Source organism: Sciurus vulgaris, assembly GCF_902686455.1.
Source record: "Sciurus vulgaris genome assembly, chromosome: 10".
NCBI classification, from domain to species: Eukaryota; Metazoa; Chordata; class Mammalia; order Rodentia; family Sciuridae; genus Sciurus; species Sciurus vulgaris.
In genome coordinates this window covers 39,041,796-39,064,849 of record NC_136470.1, presented here as the reverse complement: position 1 = coordinate 39,064,849, position 23,054 = coordinate 39,041,796, and the positions used below count along the sequence as shown (strand labels likewise).

Genomic DNA, 23,054 nt, shown 5'->3' with positions numbered 1-23,054 from the left:
GATCAAAAAATTTTCCTAACACACATATCCTCTTGTATTTTCTGACTGTGAATGTTGTTGACCTTTTCTTTTGTCAGAGTGAGAATACATGTGTTCTTGAAAAAGCTCTTTGTTTCCACCAGGAAAATAAACAGATCATGGAGAAATTGGAGAATAAAATGAGATAAAAAGAGAAAGATTAACAGAAAAAGGAACTTTAGAAAAAAACTCAATACTGTCTAATTTTACTATATAGTCAACATTAATTTTATATAAAATTCTTTATATAAAAAAACAGTTAGTAGAAAGTGGCTACATAAGTGTAATTGAGCACAATACAGAAACTATAATTCTTCAATTTCTAATCTCTCACTGTGAGACTGTCAGGTATCAGTGTTGAAGATTATATTAAATTAAATTTGAAAACATATGGAATGAGACAAACATAATTACCCTATGTACATGTATGATTACACAAAACGTCTGACTCTACTTTGTGTACCAGAGAAATGAAAGTTGTACCACATTTGTGTACAATGAATCAAAAATAATAATAAAATAAATAAATAAATTTATACATTCATAGGGAAAAATATATGTACCTACTACATTCTCAGCTCAGCATTCTAATATATAGTCTCCTAAAAATACTTTAAAACAGTGAAAGGGATATTTTAAAAATGTATCTGAGAAAGGAACATAGTGACTAGCCATTTTACTTTTCCAGAAAGACGATTCAAAAATGCTTAGAATTCCAGTTAAATGATTACAGTAGTAGTGGATTACAGAATCAAGAATGTGATTACATGTATCTATCAAGTTAAACATGATTTTTAAAAACTGAGATTATATATGATACTGGCTAAGATTCAGGAGGTGGCAGATTTTGTATTTATGAATTTGTATTGACGAAGATATGAATTTCAACAATCTTATTTGAATGTCATATAGAATGATATAGAAGAAAATTTACAAATAGCTTTATCATTTAAACTAGTGTCCTAAATTCTTGATATGCATATTGAGGAACTGTAAGAGCTATAATACAGGATAAGTATGTAGCTCAGTGTTAGAGGATTGTCTAGTATGCACAAGACCGAGTTTAATCCTCGACATCACACACATACACACGCATAAATAAAATAAACTAAAATATTAACAAGTTATAATATTAGAAATATTTTATTTTATTTTTTGGTACTAGAGATTTAACCCAAGGCTCTTCACCACTGAGCTACATCCCCTGCCTTTTTTTTTTTTTTTTCTTAATTTATTTTTTATTTTGAGAGATAGTCTTCCTAAGTTGCCAAGGCGACCTTGCACTGTGATTCCTCTTGCCTCAGCTTCCATGGTCACTGGAATTACATGTGTGTTACTCTGGTAAGAACACATTTATTTTAGATCAGTTTATTTGAAGCGTTTTGTATATTGAAGAAAATGAAAAGAAAATCTAACTTTTTTCATGAGTTGGAAAGCATTTCAGTCATTCACATTATGGAATATCATATGGTTATATATTATTCTGAATGTTATATATATACATGTATCATGCTATACATGCCTACCTATGAATAATGTCTATAATTTATATCAGGTAGCTATTTGCCTTCAGTTATGGAGACTGCATATAGACTATGCATTTTTCCATATATATATCTATGCATTATTATTTTTCAGGGGATGAATTCTGGGGTTTGAACTCACACCCTCACATATGCTAAGCATGTGCTCTATCATTGGGCTACACTGAGCTGCAGAACATTATTCCTTTTACTCTTCCCTATCCTGGTCAATGAAAATTTAATTTAGAGAACGTGTCTTTTGGCATAGGTCAAAGTCTCAGACATTCTTGACTTCCCATTCTCTGCCTTCTGCCTCAAAACTGCTGGAAAATTCCATTGACTACCTTTCAAATCAAATTCAGTTTCTTCTCACCAGCAGCATGCTAGCAAACGATAAAGCCACCATTATCTCTTCCCCAAAGTATGAAAATAAATTCTACAATTCCCACAGCAACCAGAATCATGTAACTCCTCTGCTGCCACACTGCTCTCAGCGCAAAAGCAGAGTCCCTAAGGGGCCTACTTGGCTCTAAGCAAGCAAGCCCCATTACCCTGTGACTCGCTTTCATCAACTCCTCTCACTCACGCACTTCACGCCTTTTCTTCTCCTGCTGACTATGCCCCTGCCTCAGCCCTGTGCTGGTTTTATCCTTTACCCACAGTACTCTTCCCACAATATTCTCAAGGCTGTTCCCTCGTCACCTTCATTTTGATCAAACATTGTCCTCTCAATTGTCCTTGCCCGGACTACCAAATTTAAAAAGCAATTCCTCCACTTCCAGGCGTGTGTCAATCTATTTTTTTCAGAATATTAATAACCTTCAAAGATAAACTACATTATCCACTTATTTTGCTGCTGTTCATCTTCTTCCACTAGAATATAAGTTTTATGAGGCTAGAGATATTTATTGTTATTAATTTTAAACAGTAGTGAAACAGAAGCACCTAGAGGAGAACATCGCATACAGTAGGCACCTAGTCATTATTTTACAAGTTAATGAATAAGTGTGCAATTCAAGCTACTTAGATAGGTTTATATTAATATTAATATTCTTTTAACTTTATGTCTTATGACTTAAAGCATCTTTCCCCTTCCTAATCCATACCACAAATGTTTTCTTAAATTCTTTTGAATGTCTTTTCAGCAGATTTTAATATTTTTATTTAAAATGCTTCCACTCTCAACCTGCCTTATTGTGTTATTCGAGGTATGAGTTCCTGTGTCTGGGCTTGTGAGAATAAGGCTTGTAGAATATGCCACCACATGAAAGGGAGGTTGTGAATTCCTTTCATACCAGGATCAATAACCATCTGAATTGGACAGATTAAATTAGCCACAGGCCAGTTTAGAAGCAGGAGGATAGATGGACAGCTTCTGTGAATCTCTTGTAGTTCTATACAAAGTGTTTATTCAAGTTTCAATGAGACAAAAAACGGCACTAAAATGCAAAGGTAAACATTCTGCTTTAAAGTGATAGAGACAAATGGCCTTATACAGCACAAACCTTTCAGAGATGGTATAGATCATCTTCATTATGTTTTTGTGTTGCCTGTGAAAAGGATGGATAGAGAAAGGCCCTACTTGAAATTCAGTTCCAATATCATGTTGGCTGAAAAGCTGTGCTTCTTAGTAAATCCAACCAAATACACTGACATTTTCAGAGTGCATCTGATACATTTCAATAATTAATTCTTAAGTCAAGAAAGAGTCAAGAAATCAGATGAAGAAGCACAGTAGGCTGAAAATTGCCAGTGGGAAGGGGAAAAAAAAATCAGCAATAGATAGAACCTTTTCAAGCTGAAAGGAGGTCAGTGGGATACCACTGGGAACAGGGATGAAGCTTCAGGGGTTTTTATTATTGTTATTTACATAAACCACCCAGAGAGTAATGTGAGATGCTCAGTCCATAACTTTGGAGAAATTGGTAGACTCAGAAAAAGAAAAATGCAATCATATAGCAGAAAAAATTAAATCAATGGAGTACTTATATAATAAGCAGTCAAATTTTCACATGAAAATTTCTTCTTTTAAGGAAAACAAATTGTAGAATATTGGTGCTGGACAGGAACTAAAGAACTCCAAACATCAGAAAATTTTACCTATGGTCTAGGGATGTCCTTTATCTTTGGATAAGAGGGGTGTCAAAGAATTGCTAAACAAAAAACTAGTATTAATAGCTGAGTATGTTTTAGCATGAAAAAAAAATAGAAGATTTCAGACATATCATAACTGTTAGAGAAAGAAACTAATATCATTTCAAAGGAGATGTTTTGCAAAACTGTATCTCCTAATTTTTCAAGTTATGTTTCTTTCTGTTTATAAATAATTACTCTTTCAAATACTGTCATTAAAAATAGAAGGTCAAATAAAATTTATAATTTAAGTCACCAATAGTTATAAAAAATAGTTCAACATTTATCTTGTATGGCTCTATCATGTGCCTTGAGATGACAGAAGAACAGAATGGAGAGAGAGACACAAACAGTCCCTTCTAACAGTCAGTGACCTGTTCAAAATGTTTACACACAGCAGCTTTTAATACAAGGTTTCAGGAAGGTTACTGTATGTAGAAAGATATGTATGCGTAACACTTATAGCATGCTCTACCATGTGGAATTTGCTCACTGAATGTAAAGGACTATCTCTACAGACTAATACCCATAATCTGGCAGAAAAACTATTTCAATGCCAGCTCTGACCGATGGTCAAAGCCTTTCACAAGGAAAACAATAATATATTAATGTTCTTATTTTAAACCTCCTAAAAATGACGGTGAGTGCCTTGTTTTCTTTAATCTAGTAATAGGAAATGATAATGTTAGCTATTGCTAGAAAAAAATTCCTATTTATTCCAATCTTGTTCCTAGATCAATACTTAATATGTGAATAGGCAATCAAGTCCCTTGAAGTATACAACCTAGGTCTTTTTACAATGTCTAAGGAAATAGTTTGTTATGATAAGAAGTATTTTGAATTTAGAAGTTCTCTCCATGTTATGGTTTGGATGTGAGGTGTCCCTCAAAACAAGGTGAGGCTGAACATCATGGAGGAAGAGTATAGCAGAGGGAAGCAGTTCACATGGTGATCAAGGAACACAGGGAGACTCCACTTTCCAGATACAAAATATAAACCCCATAGCCATGCCCCCAGTGAACCACTTCCTCCAGCCTCATCCCACCTGCCTCCAGTTACCACTCAGTTTATTCCATCAGGGATTAATTCACACATGTTGAGACAGTGCAAGAAGGTTCAGAGAAGAAATGATTGGATTATGAGAGCCTTAACCCAATAGGTGAATTAATTATCTGATGGGATTAACTCAGTGGTAACTGGAGGCAGGTGGGGTGTGGCTGGAAGGGGTAGGGTATTTGGGGCTTAGCTTGAGGTATATATTTGTTTCTGGTGAGTGCAGTCTCTCTTTCTGCTGTCCGACCATCATGTGAGCCTCTTCTCTCCACTCTTCCACCATGAGGTTCTGCCTCACCTTGAGCCTTGAGTAATGGAGCCTGTTGTCTATGGGTTGAGACCTCTGAAACCATGAGCCCCCACATAAACTGTTCCTCCTCTACAATTGTTCTGGTCTGGTCTTTTAGTCACAGTGGTGAAAAAGCTGACTACACACATTATTCTTAAAATTCAAGTGATAGATGAAATAATTATATCCAATTGTCTCTGTGAAGAACGAGATTATTTTTTTAAGAAAATAAGTTATATGTACACTCGATTTCATATTTTAAGTGAGTGAAAGAGTAAAATGCACAACTCAAGTGGTACATTAGAATGTACATTTGATTTTTAAATCTTAACTTGAACAATATAAGGAGGCAGTGGTAGAGATAGGATATCTGTATGGAAGATAATTTGTTATTTGCCAACCAAGCAACAGTCACTCTATTTTTTTGTTTCCTCCTGGGAAGAAATAAATCACCTAAGACAGGAACAAGTGACTTTGCACTAATGCACTTTCCAAATATATAAAGAGGTTTCAGAAACACAGAGTGGCTATTGGTTGAAATTATATTTCCTTATTATGTTGAAATAGAAGATGATATCTAAACATCTTAGATGCTTCAGTGAATTGGTGGAAGAATTTCAACCATTTTCTGGCCCAAGGCTCTATTAACTTCAATATCTAGACTTGAACAAAACTCAGCATGATTCAATTTAATCATATAACTGACACTAGGTGTTTCAGTATGTGGACGTTTGTTAGAGAGGCATTTGAAAAGGTAAAAGTTGTCTGTCAATTTGGACAAATGGGAAAAAAAAACTCTTGTCCCAAACAATAATCATCTATGCTTTAAACTATTCTGGATAAAGTTGTAAATCAAGTTGAGTATAGAGCTGAGATCCAAATGCAGAGACTGTGTTTTAGTAGTGAACATATCTATTAATATTAGATGTGATGAATTAATTAGAGCTGGGAAACTACAGAGCTCTTAGGAAGAGCCAGAAAGATGTGAGCTCCAAGTACCTTGAGATAAGTTGTTATGGGTAGATTCTTTGTGCAGGAAAAGCACATTTAATTGAAGGTAGCCATCTGACCAAAGGCAACAAAAAAATTGAAGGCAGATATCATAAAGACATGAAATTCCTAAATATGAATTGAGAATATTATGGTGATTTGAAAACCTCTGGTGGCAAACTACATAAATACAAGGAGAGAATTTTTATAGTTGGAAAAAGAAAAAGGGGGGAAATAAAAACCAACAAAAGTGGAGAGAGGCTAGGAAGATAGATCACACAAGTTTGAGGCCTTGAGATTAATCCACAGCACCACAAAAAGGTATAATAAAAGAGAAGAAGACAAAAATTATGCTAATGTTTAGTACCAACATAGAGCAAAAATTAGTTTCCTAAATAACAAATTGTCACTATGGATTGAAATAATGATCACTTAAGCAAACCTTTGGAATTGATGTTGAGAAGTGTGAGTCATTTGATCTCCATACTGTCATGAAGAATTTATAGTACCTGTTCTATTGAAGAGGCTGCTGGAGCAAGTTTTATTGCAGCATTCACTGGGAGAAGGCATGTAAACAAGGCTTCTAGTCTCTTGACTTACTGGAAGACTAAATCATACTGTCATATCAAATGAGCAGGAATAGCTCCCTATATCTACAGATATCAAAAATATACACATATTATTGTACCAAATTACTTAGAAAATGCAAAGCTAACTTGTTCATTCATTACAACTAGATCCCATTAAAAATGCATTTTCTTTATTGACGTTGTTTGAACCTGACATTAATTGTATTTGGCTAATCTTCAACATTTAATATGGCTATTCATAACAGACATGTTTCCAGTGTTTATTAAGCTACATCCATTTTCAAGGGTAAAAATTAAATATCTCATCTCACACCAGAGATCAGGTCTTCCTTTTGCATATGATGCCTGATATTGAGAAAGAGCAAAAGTTATTCTTATGAATGCAGACTTGGATGTCACAGAATTTGATAATAAAAATTCACACTTTCATATTTTGATTTTCTACCATTCTGCTTTTGTTTTTAAAATTACCAATGGTATATTATACCTCATGAGATAGTTAATATCTTTTATTCATATTTAGACAATTTAATTTTATCCAGGTGCTTCCTCATCTGTAACTAAAAGATGCTTTGATATTTAAAATTAAAATAGTTTTATTATCATTAATAATTAGAGCACCTTCTAACATTGTTTCCTACAATGAATGCAACTTGCATTTAATACATATTTTCAATAATATTATTGCTGTCCTGTTCATTTTCCAGCTACTTTATGATGTCTTTTTTGGTTGCTTTTCTCTTCTCTCAATTATATATCAGAGTTAATTCTAAATGCATCATTTGTATTTGTACAAACCACCAATGAAGTTAAGACAGTTACATAATTTTAAAATTAAACAAATCCCATGGAAAAATAACAGAATGAGACAAACATCCTTACCCTATGTACATGTATGATTACACAAATGGTGTGACTCTACTTTGTGTACAACCAGAGAAACAACAGATGTACCCCATTTGTGTACAATGAACCAAAATAAATAATTTTTTAAAAAATTAAACAAATCCTGTCAAATGTACTTAACCCTTACTAACACAGAACATATCTTAGTGTATTCATCTCTCTACCCATTTTAAAACCTATGATAATATGATCAGCATCTTAAAATTCAATGTGTATATTCCAAGTCCCTTTGAAATATTATTTAAAAGATGATGGTTCTCTTTAAGACTATAAAGAACTTTCAACAACAAAGGCAGCATGATTTTATTTGCTCAAAATTTATTTTTCTATGTAAATTAGTACAAGTCAAAGTTAAATAATAATATAAATAATAATAATATATATATATATAAACTAATAATACAAATTTCTGTTCCATTACATTGTAGGGAGTCAATGATAAATGGTATAATGTTAGTAACATTTTGCAATGTTTATTATCTAGGGAAGTCTTTCTTAGATTCTAAATAAGAACTCATCATTGCTGGTATATATAGTTTAAGTAATTATAACAGGTATACCTATCAATTCTTAATTTGATTTCAAAATATAAAATATGCTATTTCTACTTTTGAGTAGAACCTATAAATGCCCTACAGAAAGTCAATAAATATTTTGAAAATGTATGATGAATAATTAAATGTAAATGAATTGCTATCACTAAATGCATTTTAATTTGCTTAATTTTTTTTTTCTATTTCTTACATGACTGCATTTATTACCTTATTTTTCTAAATAATTCCATGATCATTTTTAAGAAATGTGAAGAAATTTCATTTTTAGGTTGATGAAACTGATGCTCATAAAAGATAAGTGACTTTTCAAAGTGACCTAGCTATTGGTAGGTTGAGCCATATGCAATTGCTGGTACTCAGTTGTTTTTTTGTACTTACAACAAAGCAATTTTGCATTGTGAAGGTAACATTCAAATTCAGGTCTGACAAATACCTATCCTCATAAGTTTCCTCTTCAACGTATGCTCCACAGGTTATCATTCCTTCCTCTGGGCTCTTACAGAACTCTTAAGCCATCTGTCCATTCACTTTCCTCACTTGACCTTGAATTATAATAATGCTTGTGCATCTTTCAGTTTTGATGGATTGTAAGCTTCTTTTTTTTTTTTTTATTGTAAACAAATGGGATACATGTTGTTTCTCTGTTGTACATGGCGTAAGGCATACCATTTGTGTAATCATAAATTTACATAGAGCAATGTTGTTTGATTCATTCTGTTATTTTTTCCCTTCCCCCCACCCCTCCCACCCCTCTTTACCCTCTATACAGTAGTTCCTTCCTCTATACTTGCCCCCCTCCCTAACCCTAACTCTAACCCTTCCCTCCCCCACATTATGTGTCATCCTCCACTTATCAGCGATATCATTCGTCCTTTGGCTTTTTGAGATCGGCCTATCTCACTTAGCATGATATTCTCCAATTTCATCCATTTGCCTACAAATGTCATAATTTTATCATTCTTTATGGCTGAGTAATATTCCATTGTATATATATACCACAGTTTCTTTATCCACTCATCAATTGAAGGGCATCTAGGTTGGTTCCACAGTCTGGCTATTGTGAATTGAGCAGCTATGAACATTGATGTGGCTGTATTTCTGTAGTATGCAGATTTTAAGTCCTTTGGGTATAGGCCAAGGAGTGGGATAGCTGGGTCAAATGGTGGTTCCATTCCAAGTTTTCTAAGGAATCTCCACACTGCTTTCCAGAGTGGCTGCACTAATTTGCAGCCCCACCAGCAGTGTATGAGTGTACCTTTCTCCCCACATCCTCGCCAACACCTGTTGTTGCTCGTATTCTTGATAATCGCCATTCGGATTGGGGTGAGATGGAATCTTAGGGTGGTTTTGATTTGCATTTCTCTTATTACTAGAGATGTTGAACATTTTTCCATATGTTTGTTGATTGCTTGTAGATCTTCTTCTGTGAAGTGTCTATTCATTTCCTTAGCCCATTTGTTGACTGGACTATTTGAATTCTTGGAGTAGAGTTTTTTGAGTTCTTTATAGATTCTGGAGATTAGTGCTCTATCTGAAGTATGATTGGCAAATATATTCTCCCACTCTGTAGGCTCTTTCTTCGCATTGCTGATAGTTTCCTTTGCTGAGAGAAAGCTTTTTAGTTTGAATCTATCCCAGTGGTTGATTCTAGCTTTTATTTCTTGTGCTATGGGAGTCCTGTTAAGGAAGTCTGGTCCTAGACCAACAAGGTGAAGATTTGGACCTACTTTTTCTTCTATAAGATGCAGGGTCTCGGGTCTGATTCCGAGGTCCTTAATCCATTTTGAGTTTACTTTCGTGCATGGTGAGAGATATGGGTTTAGTTTCATTCTGTTGCATATGGATTTCCAATTCTCCCAGCACCATTTGTTGAAGAGGCTATCTTTTCTCCATTGCATATTTTTGGCCCCTTTGTCTAGTATGAGAAAATTGTATTTATTTGGGTTTGTGTCCGTGTCCTCTATTCTGTACCATTGATCTACCTTTCTATTTTGGTACCAATACCATGCCGTTTTTGTTACTATTGCTTTGTAGTACAGTTGAAGATCTGGTATTGCAATACCCCCTGTTTCACTCTTCCTGCTAAGGATTGCTTTAGCTATTCTGGGTTTCTTATTCTTCCAGATGAATTTCATAATTGCTTGCTCTATTTCTGTAAGGTACACAATTGGGATTTTAATTGGAATTGCATTGAATTTGTATAACACTTTAGGTAGTATGGCCATTTTGACAATTTTAATTCTTCCTATCCAAGAACATGGAAGATCTTTCCATCTTCTAAGGTGTCCTTTAATTTCTTTCTTTAGTGTTGTATAGTTCTCATTGTAGAGGTCTTTCACCTCTTTTGTGAGATTGATTCCCAAGTATTTTATTTTTTTCGAGGCTATTGTGAATGGGGTAGTTTTCCTAATTTCTCTTTCTGAAGATTCATCACTTATGTATAAAAATGCGTTGGATTTATGGGCATTGATCTTGTAACCTGCTACTTTACTGAAATCACTTATGAGTTCTAAGAGTTTTCTGGTGGAATTTCCTGGTTCCTCTAAATATATAATCATGTCATCAGCGAACAGGGATAGTTTGAGTTCTTCTTTTCCAATTCGTATCCCTTTAATTTCTTTGGTTTGTCTAATTGCTCTGGCCAGAGTCTCAAGAACGATGTTGAATAGAAGTGGTGAAAGAGGGCATCCCTGCCTTGTTCCAGTTGTTAGGGGGAATGCTTTCAGTTTTTCACCATTTAGAATGATATTAGCCATGGGCTTAGCATAAATGGCCTTTACAATGTTAAGGAATGTTCCCACTATCCCTATTTTTTCTAGTGTTTTGAGCATGAAGGGGTGCTGTATTTTATCAAATGCTTTTTCTGCATCTATTGAAATAATCATGTGATTCTTGACTTTAAGTCTATTAATATGGTGAATTACGTTTATTGATTTCCTGATGTTGAACCAACCTTGCATCCCTGGGATGAAACCCACTTGATCATGGTGTACTATCTTTTTAATCTGTTTTTGTATGCGATTTGCTAAAATTTTGTTGAGAATTTTTGCGTCGATGTTCATTAAGGATATTGGTCTGAAATTTTCTTTCCTTGATGAGTCTCTGTCTGGTTTAGGTATCAGGGTGATATTGGCTTCATAGAATGAGTTTGGGAGGGTTCCCTCCTCTTCTATTTTATGGAATACTTTGAGAAGTATTGGAATGAGCTCTTCCTTAAAGGTTTTGTAGAACTCGGCTGAGAACCCATCTGGTCCCGGACTTTTCTTTGTTGGTAGGCTTTTGATGACTTCTTCTATTTCAGTACTTGAAATTGGTCTATTTAAATTGTTTATGTCCTCCTCATTCAGTTTAGGCAATTCATATGTCTCTAGAAACCTGTTGATGTCTTCGAAATTTTCTATTTTGTTGGAGTATAGATTTTCAAAATAGCTTCTAATTATGTTTTGTATTTCCATCCTGTCTGTTGTGATATTTCCTTGTTCATTCCGAATTTTAGTGATTTGGGTTTTCTCTCGTCTTCTCTTTGTTAGTGTGGCTAAAGGTTTATCAATTTTGTTTATTTTTTCGAAGAACCAACTATTTATTTTGTCAATTTTTTGTATTGTTTCTTTTGTTTCAATTTCATTGATTTCAGCTCTGAGTTTAACTATTTCCTGTCTTCTACTACTTTTGGTGCTGTTCTTTTCTTCTTTTTCTAAGGCTTTGAGCTGTAGTGTTAGGTTGTTTATTTGTTGAGTTTTACTTCTTTTATTAAATGCGCTCCATGAAATAAATTTCCCTCTAAGTACTGCTTTCATAGTGTCCCAGAGATTTTGATATGATGTTTCTTTGTTCTCATTTACCTCTAAGAATTTTTTAATTTCCTTCCTAATATCTTCTGTTATCCATTCATCATATAATAGCATATTGTTTAATCTCCAGATGTTGGAATAGTTTCTGTGTTTTACTCTTTCATTTATTTCTAACTTCAATCCATTATGATCTGATAGAATACATGCTAGTGTCTCTATCTTCTTGTATTTGCTAACATTAGCTTTGTGGCATAATATATGGTCTATTTTAGAGAAGGATCCATGTGCTGCTGAGAAGAAAGTGTATTCACTCTTGGTTGGATGGTATATTCTATAAATGTCCGTTAAGTCTAAATTATTGATTGTGTTATTGAGATCTATGGTTTCTTTGTTCAATTTTTGTCTGGAAGATCTGTCCAGTGGTGAGAGCAGCGTGTTAAAATCACCTAGTATTATTGTGTTGTGGTCTATTTGGTTTCTGAAATTGAGAAGGATTTGTTATAATTTCTAAGAATGCTTTATTTCATTAAATCTCCTGCTAGGCTATTGAATATTTATGTTTTCTTTTAAGGAATCTCCTGAAAATAAATACAATTTTTTAAATTCTGGTTTCTTTTAATCTATTTCTTTTTAAAAAAAAGTAAGAAAAAAATTGAGGGATGTAGTGAATTATGATTGAAATAATAATAGAAGCAAATACTCATATTCATTGAATACATATTTGGTTATAAGTATGGAGTCCAATTATATGCAAAATGACTGCTTGGTCATGCCACCTCTAGTACCATATATATTCATTTGTGTGTGAATATTTTCAAAGCATTTGTTAACACTTCCCAAAAAATTTATAATAGTTTTTAAAATCTGTTTTGTATCTTAGCTATATTTCACATAAATCTAAACTAATACCTATTTTATAAGAAAAAATATATTTCATGTATGAAGGTAATTTTTTTATTTGATGACAAGAAAATTTCAACTGTTCAGTGAATCAAATATTACATTGCATAGAAGCATCTATCTCTGCGTACAGGGCAATTTACATATCCTGTTATACACAGAAAATTGTTCCCTATTTCACAGGTTCCATTTTCATATGCTACCACATACTAGTTGTTTATGCCATTGTGAATATATATTGGTGGGATTCCCAGACTCTGATTAGGTAGCTAGGAGATTTGACATACTCTTTCCCAAGATGACTTTTGGCTGATGTGGAAGACAACTATTTCATAAGCTATTTGGTGATTTTTTTTTAAGCCAAAGAATAACCCTGCCTTGTATTCAGACTGCATATTCATTAAGTGAACTCACCTGTCTGTCAGATGATTATTGCATCACATGCAAGCAGATCACATGCCTGCTACTTTCCTGAAATATTACTCTTCTACTAGAGAAACTAATTACTTTCTCCTTTTCTAAGTGAGGTTAACATAAGGTGAATGAGTGAGAGACCCAGATGAAAAAGAATAAAGGCATAATGAGAAATAAAAGATCTACTAAGAATCACTTCCTGTCCAGTGTTCCCATCTAAGTTGGTCTACTGTATAACTTGTCATAATTCCACTTTACCCTGACACCTGACCTCACTCCCATTTGAATAAATGGACCAAGATAAAATAATTTAAATAAATAAGAAGTTTGACTAAGCTGAACATCACTTCTCCTTCAGAAATGTTTTATTCACTTGTTTTGTTGTTCTTCTCTGCCTCCACTGGTTATATCTCATGAGCAGCATTCCTTTAAGGTTTGAATACCTAAGAGCTCAGTCCTAAGGTTTTTAGTTTCTTCTTTCACTCCACTCGTGCCTTTGGTGATCTTACCCGAACTAATGATCGTAAATAATGTTTATACTTAATGATTTCCAAATATTTTATCTACACTATTTGCATATCATCTGTCTCCTGATTTCTTAGGAAAAGTGTCCTAAAAATTTTTATTACAGTCTTTTTTATCAGGGCAATGAAACTAAACTCTTTACAACTGAGTCCATGTATGTTTCTCTTCTGCTCAAACTTTAAATGTCTCTCTATTTCACTTGGAGGAAAACAAAAATGCTTACATGACTTGTGTATTCATTTCCTCTGTGATCTTATAACTTTAAACTCCAGGTTTATGTTTTTCAAGTCATATGGGGTTTTGAACAATCCCTGAATAAGTCAGGCCCTCCTTCCTTTAAGAACTTTATTCTTCTTGCTTTCTTTTCTTGGAATTCTCTGGATATATGACTTGTTCCCTCTTTATTAATTCTCTGCTCAAATGTTCACTTTTTTCTGGTCTCCATATTCAAAATTAAAACTGCTGCCTTCTCTATTTTTGTCCAAGCATTCCTGTTTCACTGTTCTGCTTTATTTTTTCTTCATAATACATATAACATTGCAATATACTATGGTTTAGAACTTTTTTCCATTGATATATTTCTAGCAATTCTGGAAGTGAATGGATTAGTGATCAAACAAGTCAAAGCTTCATAAAATAAAAATTAGGGGAAAATATCTCTCCCTGTTATATCTTAACATGGTACTACATGTGAATATTGTGTCCTGCAAAGTTCATATTTTGAAACCTAATCCCCAAAGTACTGGTATTTGAAGATGAGTCCACTGGGAAGTTGTTAGACCATGAAAGTGAAGATCTTATACTTGAGATTAGTGCCCTTATAGAAGCCCCAGAGAGCTGACCATCATGTAAGGACACAGCAACAAGTGCCATCTATGAACCACAAAGCAGGCCCTCTTCAGACATAGAATCTGCCAGCCTTGACATTTTACTTCCCAGGTTCTGTAACTGTGAAAAATACTTTTTTCATAAGTCACCTAGTTTATGGCATTTCTGTATTAGAACTTGGAGAGACTAAAGCACACATTACAGAAATTCAATATAGATTTAGCCAGTGAAGAACAGACTGGTTTTAATCCTTTTCCCAGGATATTTAGTAAGAAAAGGTTCAAAAGAGATTTCAATATTACAAGGTCTTCATACCTATGGATCTTTGGCATGGGCTTAGTATAGGAGTCACATTTTATTCATCACTGAATCTCAAGTTCCTGTCTCTGATTATGCCTTGTTTAATTAGGAGATACTTACAACTGAATATCAAGTAGCTGTTTTAAGTGTGCTTTGATATATTCTTTTTGATCATTATAACTCTGTGAGGTAGGTAGTATTGATATTTTTACCATCATTTTACAGATGACTAAAGAAAAAATAAATAATAGAGCAAATGCTAGAACTTAAGTACTCATACTTTCTAAAAAGCTTTTAACAGTGCTGGTAATAAATATTTATAAATATTTTAGACTAGGATATTAAGTCAAAGGATTTTTTCCTGCTAAAAATATATAACCATAATGTTATTTCATTTAAAAAATAGAGTTACATTTATTTTTGGTGTAAATTAATATTTGGCCTTGTAACATTTGTTTTCAAAATTCTCCCAAAGGCCCAACTAACTGCTACATGTTGATCACTGTATCTCCCTTATTATAGGTTTATTCTGTTTAGAAATCTGAAAAAAACAGAAACCTTGGGATTTTAATTACAGACGTTCTAAATCCCCACACAGCAGCTGTAGAAGAAGCAAATATCAGTTTTATTAGCATAATGGAATGACATGAGTCAAGTGAATGAATTGAATCTGAGAAGATCATGCCTTTTGGATGAGATGTGCTTAGACAGGATAGAAAACGATTCTGATGATTTATTTATGGTGGAAATGAGAATATAAACTTAAAGTAGCAATGCTTAAACTAATTTCTAATTGCTATACAAAGCTGTGACCTGTTTTGCTGTCAAATGAGTTGTATTCATCCACATTTCCACAATAAAGCGAAAGCCTGTGTTTGCCTTTCACGAAGAAAGGATAGAAAGGGAAAATGCATCTCCATTAATTCAAGTGAATAACAATATTCTCTTAGACTTAAAAATGGAATATTTAGAGGGGTCTTTCTATCGTGACACAGATTTGATTGTACTGAGCAACATTAAAGGAGGCAGTTATACAACAGAAAGTAATGAGATAATCCAGAGAGAAAATCCATGTCAAAACCTCTGCATGGTGAGACATAAAAACCAGAAACTACTCTGAAGGAAGCTGTACTTTAAAAAATTAAATTACCTGTATCTTGACCCATTGAGTCATCTTACAATAAAATTTTCATGAGCACCTGCCTTAACCCTGTTTCCTTCTTCTGAGCTCAGCATTTCACATGAGCTACATATTAGCTATAACTGAAACTTTTCTAGAACATTACTAGAGAAACTAATTACCTTCTCACTTTCCCAAGAGGGAGTGAGGTTAACATAAGGTGAAGGAGTGAGAGTCCTAGAAGAAAGAGAACAAAGGCAGAATGAGAAATGAAGTGCTACCTAAGAGTCACTTCCTGGCCATGTTTCTATCTAAGCTGTTGTACTATATAGCTTGTCAAACCTCACTCCCATTTGGGTAAATGGGACCAAGAAAAAAAGCATTTAAATAAATAAGATTCAGGTAAACTGTAAAATTGCCCAAGCCAGTCTCTTCAAAGGCAGTAATAGTTTCAGAACTTGCATTCAGAAGTCAGTATGTCTGGTTTGGAATTTTTGCATTGCCTCTCACTCACTGTGTAAACTTAAACAAATATCTTAATTCTGCCTTATTTTCCACATTTTAAAAGTGGGGTTAATAATAGTACCATCTTGAAGGGTTTGTAAGAATTGAATAAGCAAACAAATATAAAATGTTTAGGGTATGGTCTGTCCCATAGTAATAGTCAAGAAAGATTAACTGTTAAAATTATTATTTTTGTTCACATTTCTAAAGTCAGAAAACAATTGAAGTATTAGATTATATCTTTATAAACATTATTGCGCTATCATGTACAGCAATGTCTTTATTGTAATTTTACTAAAGAATTGAGTTGAACGAGAGCGTGAATTAAGAAAGCAACTTTCTAAAAGTTAACACCTCAGGGCCCTCTACCTGGATCCCTTAGTGACTGTATTATAGAAACATAATATGTTTTTAAATTCTCTTACATTTGTCCAGCATCTCCACCATATCTCTTTAGATCAGTTTCATGCAGGATAAATATAAGCTTTAGTAATTGTTTCTTGATTACAATTTTCATGAATATTTTGTATCTATAATATTTTGAAAAATACCTTATATTTTTTAAATTAAAATCTGAACATGGTCTTCAATAAAAGTAGTTAACTGATGTTATCAAGAGAAATATTATGACTTTATTCCTCATTTTTTTTCACTCATAATGAAAACAACTTAATTTTATAATTAAATATTATACAAATCTATGAAATAACTATTTCCTTTTTTCACTTTGAGTTAAAATTCTTTAATAATATTTATATTCGATAATAAAATTGAAAGAAGAGAAAAACTATCTAGTAGATCACTCATATATTTCATTTGCTTATTTTAATTTTATAATGAATATAAACATATGAATGCCCTCATGAAGATGGATGAAATTTAGCTAACACTTCTAGAAAAGTTTTGGGTGCATAGACTTGTCTTGGGCTATGTTTTTATATTGTTTGTTTTTTCCTCTACGGATGTCATTTAACTGGTAGTAATGATGATGATGATGATAGCAACAGCAATATGCAAAATTTACTGAGTGCATACTATGGGCCACCCCTGATATAATGCTTTGTTTTTGCATTTTCACATATATAAATATATATACACACATATATATGCATTATCCTATAAAATTTTCACAACTGAATGTTGTATCAAGTTTATATATATACACACATATATATGCATTATCCTATAAAATTTTCACAACTGAATGTTGTATCAAGTTTAGTGAAGCTAGTCAAAAGGTCTAAGTATTGAATCTAGTGAGTTGCAAAATCAAGATTCGACCTATGTTTGAACACAAAATGAATGACTAAATATGTAGAATACATTATATAGTACAAACTAAAAAATGTGTTGCACCTAAGATAAAAATTTCAAACTGTTCTGAAACAATATATCAACTTCAGTTTCTTATATGCCTTTCAACTCCACCCTAAATATCGAGTTTTATTTTACATCAGATTTTTATATATTCTCACATGAATATTTTATTGAATAATATTCTGTATGACTTTTCCTTAATAAATCTAGTAAATCGAAATGTTGATTTTCCTTTGAACCACATGCGTATCTCAATTTAGAGAGCTGAGCACTCTGCATTATCTTTGAATTCTTAGGCACTGTCAGAATGATTATGCTAATTTTATTTGAGCACTGGATAATGATAATATGATTGTTAAGATTTAAAGACTTTGGAAATAGAAGCTAAAAGCTGGTGTTCTAGAAATGGCACAAAATGTTATCTTTACTATTGTTGCCAAATTTTGAAATAAAGGAAAAGCTTAAAAATCAGGATTAGAGAATAAAATATTTCTACTGAATTAAAACTATTTAAAATTTGTAAGATCTTGGAGTAATATTAATCACTGTGATACATTTGTTTAATTTTTATAAATTTATTATAGAGTGAAATAAAATTATTTTACACAGACATTTTCAGAAAACTTTAAGATGCCTGTTTCTTCTACCTAAGTGGCAAAGCATTGATGATCTTATTTAAATTTCAGCTAGATATAAAAATGTAAAGTAGGTCATAGAATATGAAAAATTAAAGCAGAAAACAAGTTAGAAACAACTCCAGACAAGCTCTGAGGAACAAGTGACTTGAAGAAGATACTATGGAGATACAATCCAAGGAGGACTGTTTAGTAACTAATTGGATGTGAGAACTATTAGTGAGTAGAAGTGAAAGAAGTTCCTAATCTTTTAAACCTTGGTAATGAGAGAAATATTGGTGTCATGAGATGACATAGCTAATCCAGACCATTCAGATCAGATTTGAAAACAAAATAAGGATATATGTGTGTGTGTGTGTGTGTGTGTGTGTGTGTGTGTGTGTGTGTATAATATCAAAGTGGAAGTGTTCATTATGGTGAGAGAATAGCAGGAATAACCTCAGTAGGTGGGTGACATTGAGCCCAGAAAAGTGATTGTCAAAACCAACAAAGAAAACTGTAGAGAAAGAAGACAATTATACTAATTGGTTCTCTTTTGATTGTATACAAGAGAAATCTATCTAGAAAACTTAACTAAAAGAAAGTCATGTCATAGACCCAAAAGGCAGGGACAAAACAGGCCTAGACATACATTAGGACAAGGAGATTGGGCACTATTAGGGTGTTCTCTTCTTTTCTCTCTTTTCATACAACCTTGCTTCATTCCTCTCTCTTAGGTTTGACTTATCTTATTAAATCCATCTACAGAATTCACGGCCATAGAGAATAACAACTGATCAACTGTCTCTCCTTCACCCTACTGTTCCTTTCACCTTTCCCCTCTCTCCTTTTCCCTTCTTAGACCTAAGTTTTCAGAGATGCAATGTGATTGGGTCATTTGTCCTCGGTTTACCAGTCAGCAATGGGGAGGGATTGCTTGTGGTTACACGACCATCTAGAAAATAGCTGCTTCCTTTATTTTGTATGAAATGAAGTTTATTTTTCAAGGGAGTTGTGGAGATCTGGGTCAACAATGTAATTGGTGATCTCTTCAAGGATCAGAGACATAACCTGAATGATGCCTCTGCTTCAGAATAAAATAGAGAAGAGAAAAAGAGTCAAAACTATTTTTAAAAAATCTAGTGTGTACAGAGACACTAAGATCAGGGAAAATGAAAATTAAAAGAAGTAATATGTATGTAGCAAAAGAAATGAACAACATGATGATTGTAAATCCGCCATTGGATTTGACCATTGAAAATAATCAGTTGCTACGTAATTTGATAAAATTAAATGCAGTGTTCATAGTATTGTGCTCAGATATTGTGCAGTAGTGGTAACCAGTATCAAAAAAAAGAGAGGAAAATTAGGGTAGTCTTTTATGCCTTTACTAGTAACTACTAAGAACCCACAAACAACAATTTTAGGAGACTTGTTTAAAATTCATTATTGGAATATTGATGTCAAATTCACTAGTTTACGGTTTTTGGAATGAAACCATTTCTACTTTGAAAAAATGAGAACACATTCCTCTCTCCTTTCTTTCAGAACCTCCCCATCTTTTCAGGATTCCATAAAGATAAGAGAATGAGATGTGTTCCTTCCCAGAACTTCCCTTGATTTGTTGGGAAGTAACTTGTCTGGGTCAGGGAAAAAGGATCATTTTTAAGCAACCATCCACTCTTAAATTACTTGGCTTTTATTTTCAGCATTCAGTTTTATTCCTCTTTAAAGGCCATTTACCTTGCCCCAGAAATTAGGCAATAAAAGCATTGCATAGTTCAATCTATTACCTTCGAATAAGGTATATCTTTCTCAAGCAATGGTTAGAAATAAAATTTAAATTTCTTAATGCAAATTCTAGAAAGTGTCATTCTTGCCTTTATAATAACTGGCATAGGCAAAACGACAGGCATGGGGTAAACTATGAAAGTCCCTTGAATAGCTGCATACCAGTGAAAAGAAGAGATAAAAGCACAATGAACATATGTGGAAGGGTAGGGAAGAAGGTGTAGGAAATATTAAACTGTGTACAGAAATACATTCACACTGCAAAATTCTAGCCAGCGGAAGACCTGACACCCCTAGAATAATTTATGGCATCATTATCCAATGGCAAAATTTCTTCCCTGTATCACAAACTTTGAAACCTCTATAATTTGAATTAGTTTCAATTATATTTTCAATTAGTTTCAATTATATTTGAGAATAATTAAGTGAACATCGTTGTAATTATTGCTAGAGGTTTATGGAATCAATGCAGTAATGACTCATGATCACCCCATTGCTTATTGTATCATCTTCAAATTTATTTTCTCCATTTTCTTTTAAAAACAGGGCTCATTCAAAATGTCTTCTCGCTGCACTAAAATGGACTGCAATCATCCCTGCTTCCATACCTTTATGAATGCTTTCTAACTCCTTTTTTTGTTTTTGTTGGTACCGGGTATTGAACCCATGGGTGCTCAGCCACTGAGCCACATCTCCAGCCCCTCTCATATTTAATTTTGAGACAATTAATTTACTAAGTTGCTGAGGCTAGTCTCAAACTTGCAATCCTTCTGCCTCAGCCTCCCTAGTTACTGGGATTACAGGTATGCACAACTGCACCTAGCTCTAACTCTTCTGTATTTTTTACTACATTTTTCTATGTACATTCTAACTATCCTTTAAGAACAAGTTCATGTTCAACTTCATTCATAAAGTATTATCCAGACACCTTTTCTGGTAAGAATTTCTGTCTGTCTTTGTACCGGTTTGCCCACTGTTGACATATTATTATACATTGTTCTTAATGCCTCATTTCTGAAACTTCTTAACTTTTTATTATATGAATGTTAATAAGTTTGTAAACATGTATTAATTGTCAAGTAATACCTTAATTATTCAGTGAGTGCATTTCCTTTGTTCACAGCCCGACAGAAATTATTGTGGGGAAGATTGGCTAATACTGCTGCCAAATTTTCTTATACAAGATACTACTCAAGGCATGGAGGTGACAATAATTTGCCATCTCATTTTTTACATCTTTAGTATTATATCACAAATCCATTGCAAAGGAAACTATTGTTTGCAAAGTAAATACTAAGCTTTATAAAGAGGAAGACATTAACATTTCAAAAGTAGGCCTAAGTTAGCATATTAAAACTAATCTAAAAACTAGAGCCTGGAACTAAAAGTCAAAAAATAAAATAACGTAACAAAATAATGCTCTTTTGCTATTTGAGAAGCAGAAATAGAAAAAAATCTTTACAAAAGTATATGGATTACTATGTGATATAAAAAATTGAATCATATTGACTATGAATCTAGTACATACTATCATAGATAGATAATTTGAATTCTTTCAAACTCACAAAAACTTATGAAAATACATTCTCAGGTTACTATCAAACACAAATTTAATACAACTAGGAAATATAAGAAAAGTAATAAATAACTCAACTATTTCTAATATTCAACTTTTAGAGGATTCAGTTTCTTTTCAAATAGTTATATGAAGGCATGCAAAATTTTGGGACTTTCCACCAACTTTACTTATGATATATTTTTTTAATTCTCATTTTTATCAAGGAAGCTAAGGTCAATAGGTAAAATGTTAGCACATGAAAGAACAGTTCAGAATGAAATAAAATTTAAAAAAAACCTTGCAAACAACCATGCAAACAGACATATATCAAAAACTAAATGGTTGAAATACATGCATTTTGGGTAATTTATATATCACCAACAGCATGGATTTTATCATTTAAGAGAACTTAGAAGAATAAGCAGGAAAATGAATCACAACAACCATGCAAAATGGACAGGGGCTCACCTTTAACTTTATTCTTTGAAGCAGCAGCTGATACCAAGGAAAGGTTGCACAAGAAGAAGAAACAAACATTAGATATTAGACAGAATTTTTAGTTAGCAAGAAAACAGAGATGTTATTAGTACTAAGTTGAAAAGTGCATTTATGATTATATTGTCAACATACTTTATATCAATAGAATCCATAACAAAAAACTGACAATTGTTATATTTCATTAGTATATGATTGAAATACATGAGTACAAAAAGTAAGATAGGAGGCACAAACAGGAGGTGCAAACTCTTAACACCACAAGACACCACACTTTTTTTTTAAGGAATGCATTTCCTTCCCTATGTTCTTCTTAGTTCTAATCCTTAACTAATAATCAATAAAAAATTATTTATATATGGTTATTATTTTGTGGAGAGGGGTACTGGGGAATGAATCCAGATGTGCTCTACTACTAAGCTACATCCCTATTCCTTTTTATTTTTTATTTTGTGACAGGGGTCTCATCAAATTGTACAGGCTGGCCCCAAACTTAAGATCCTCTGGCCTCAGCCTCTAGAGTCACTGGGATTACAATGGTGCTCTACTCTTTAAATATATTTAATACCATATAACAATTACAATCTAAAACAAGAAGTATGAATGAATCACAAGGGCAGGTCATTTCCATTTACTGAATATGCTTTACTAAATGTCAAGACAGATGTTTCACATTTCCCCTACAGCTTCCACATGATGATGACAACTTGGAGAGTTAAGTTTTGTTGTTTGTGCCTCCTAGATGTGGAAACTGAAAATTAGAAAGTTCCAATTACCTACTGAAGGTGACAGAGCACAAATAAACAAGTTTAAAATTCTATCCTAGGTGTATCAAACCCCA

At 33.1% G+C, this 23,054-nt stretch overlaps 1 protein-coding gene across 4 annotated transcripts in view; it reads right to left on the bottom strand.

The window, feature by feature from the left end:
• CADM2 (cell adhesion molecule 2) overlaps positions 1-23,054 on the bottom strand; it is a 1,028,501-nt gene that overhangs the window by 290,367 nt on the left and 715,080 nt on the right. For 2 of the 4 annotated variants that reach the window (XM_079155914.1, XM_079155912.1), the window contains exon 2: positions 22,187-22,213. The exons of the other annotated variants lie outside the window; for them this stretch is intronic. In XM_079155914.1, the coding sequence (XP_079012040.1) occupies positions 22,187-22,213 (27 nt within the window). The remainder of the gene's footprint in view (positions 1-22,186; positions 22,214-23,054) is intronic. 4 annotated transcript variants of the gene reach the window in all.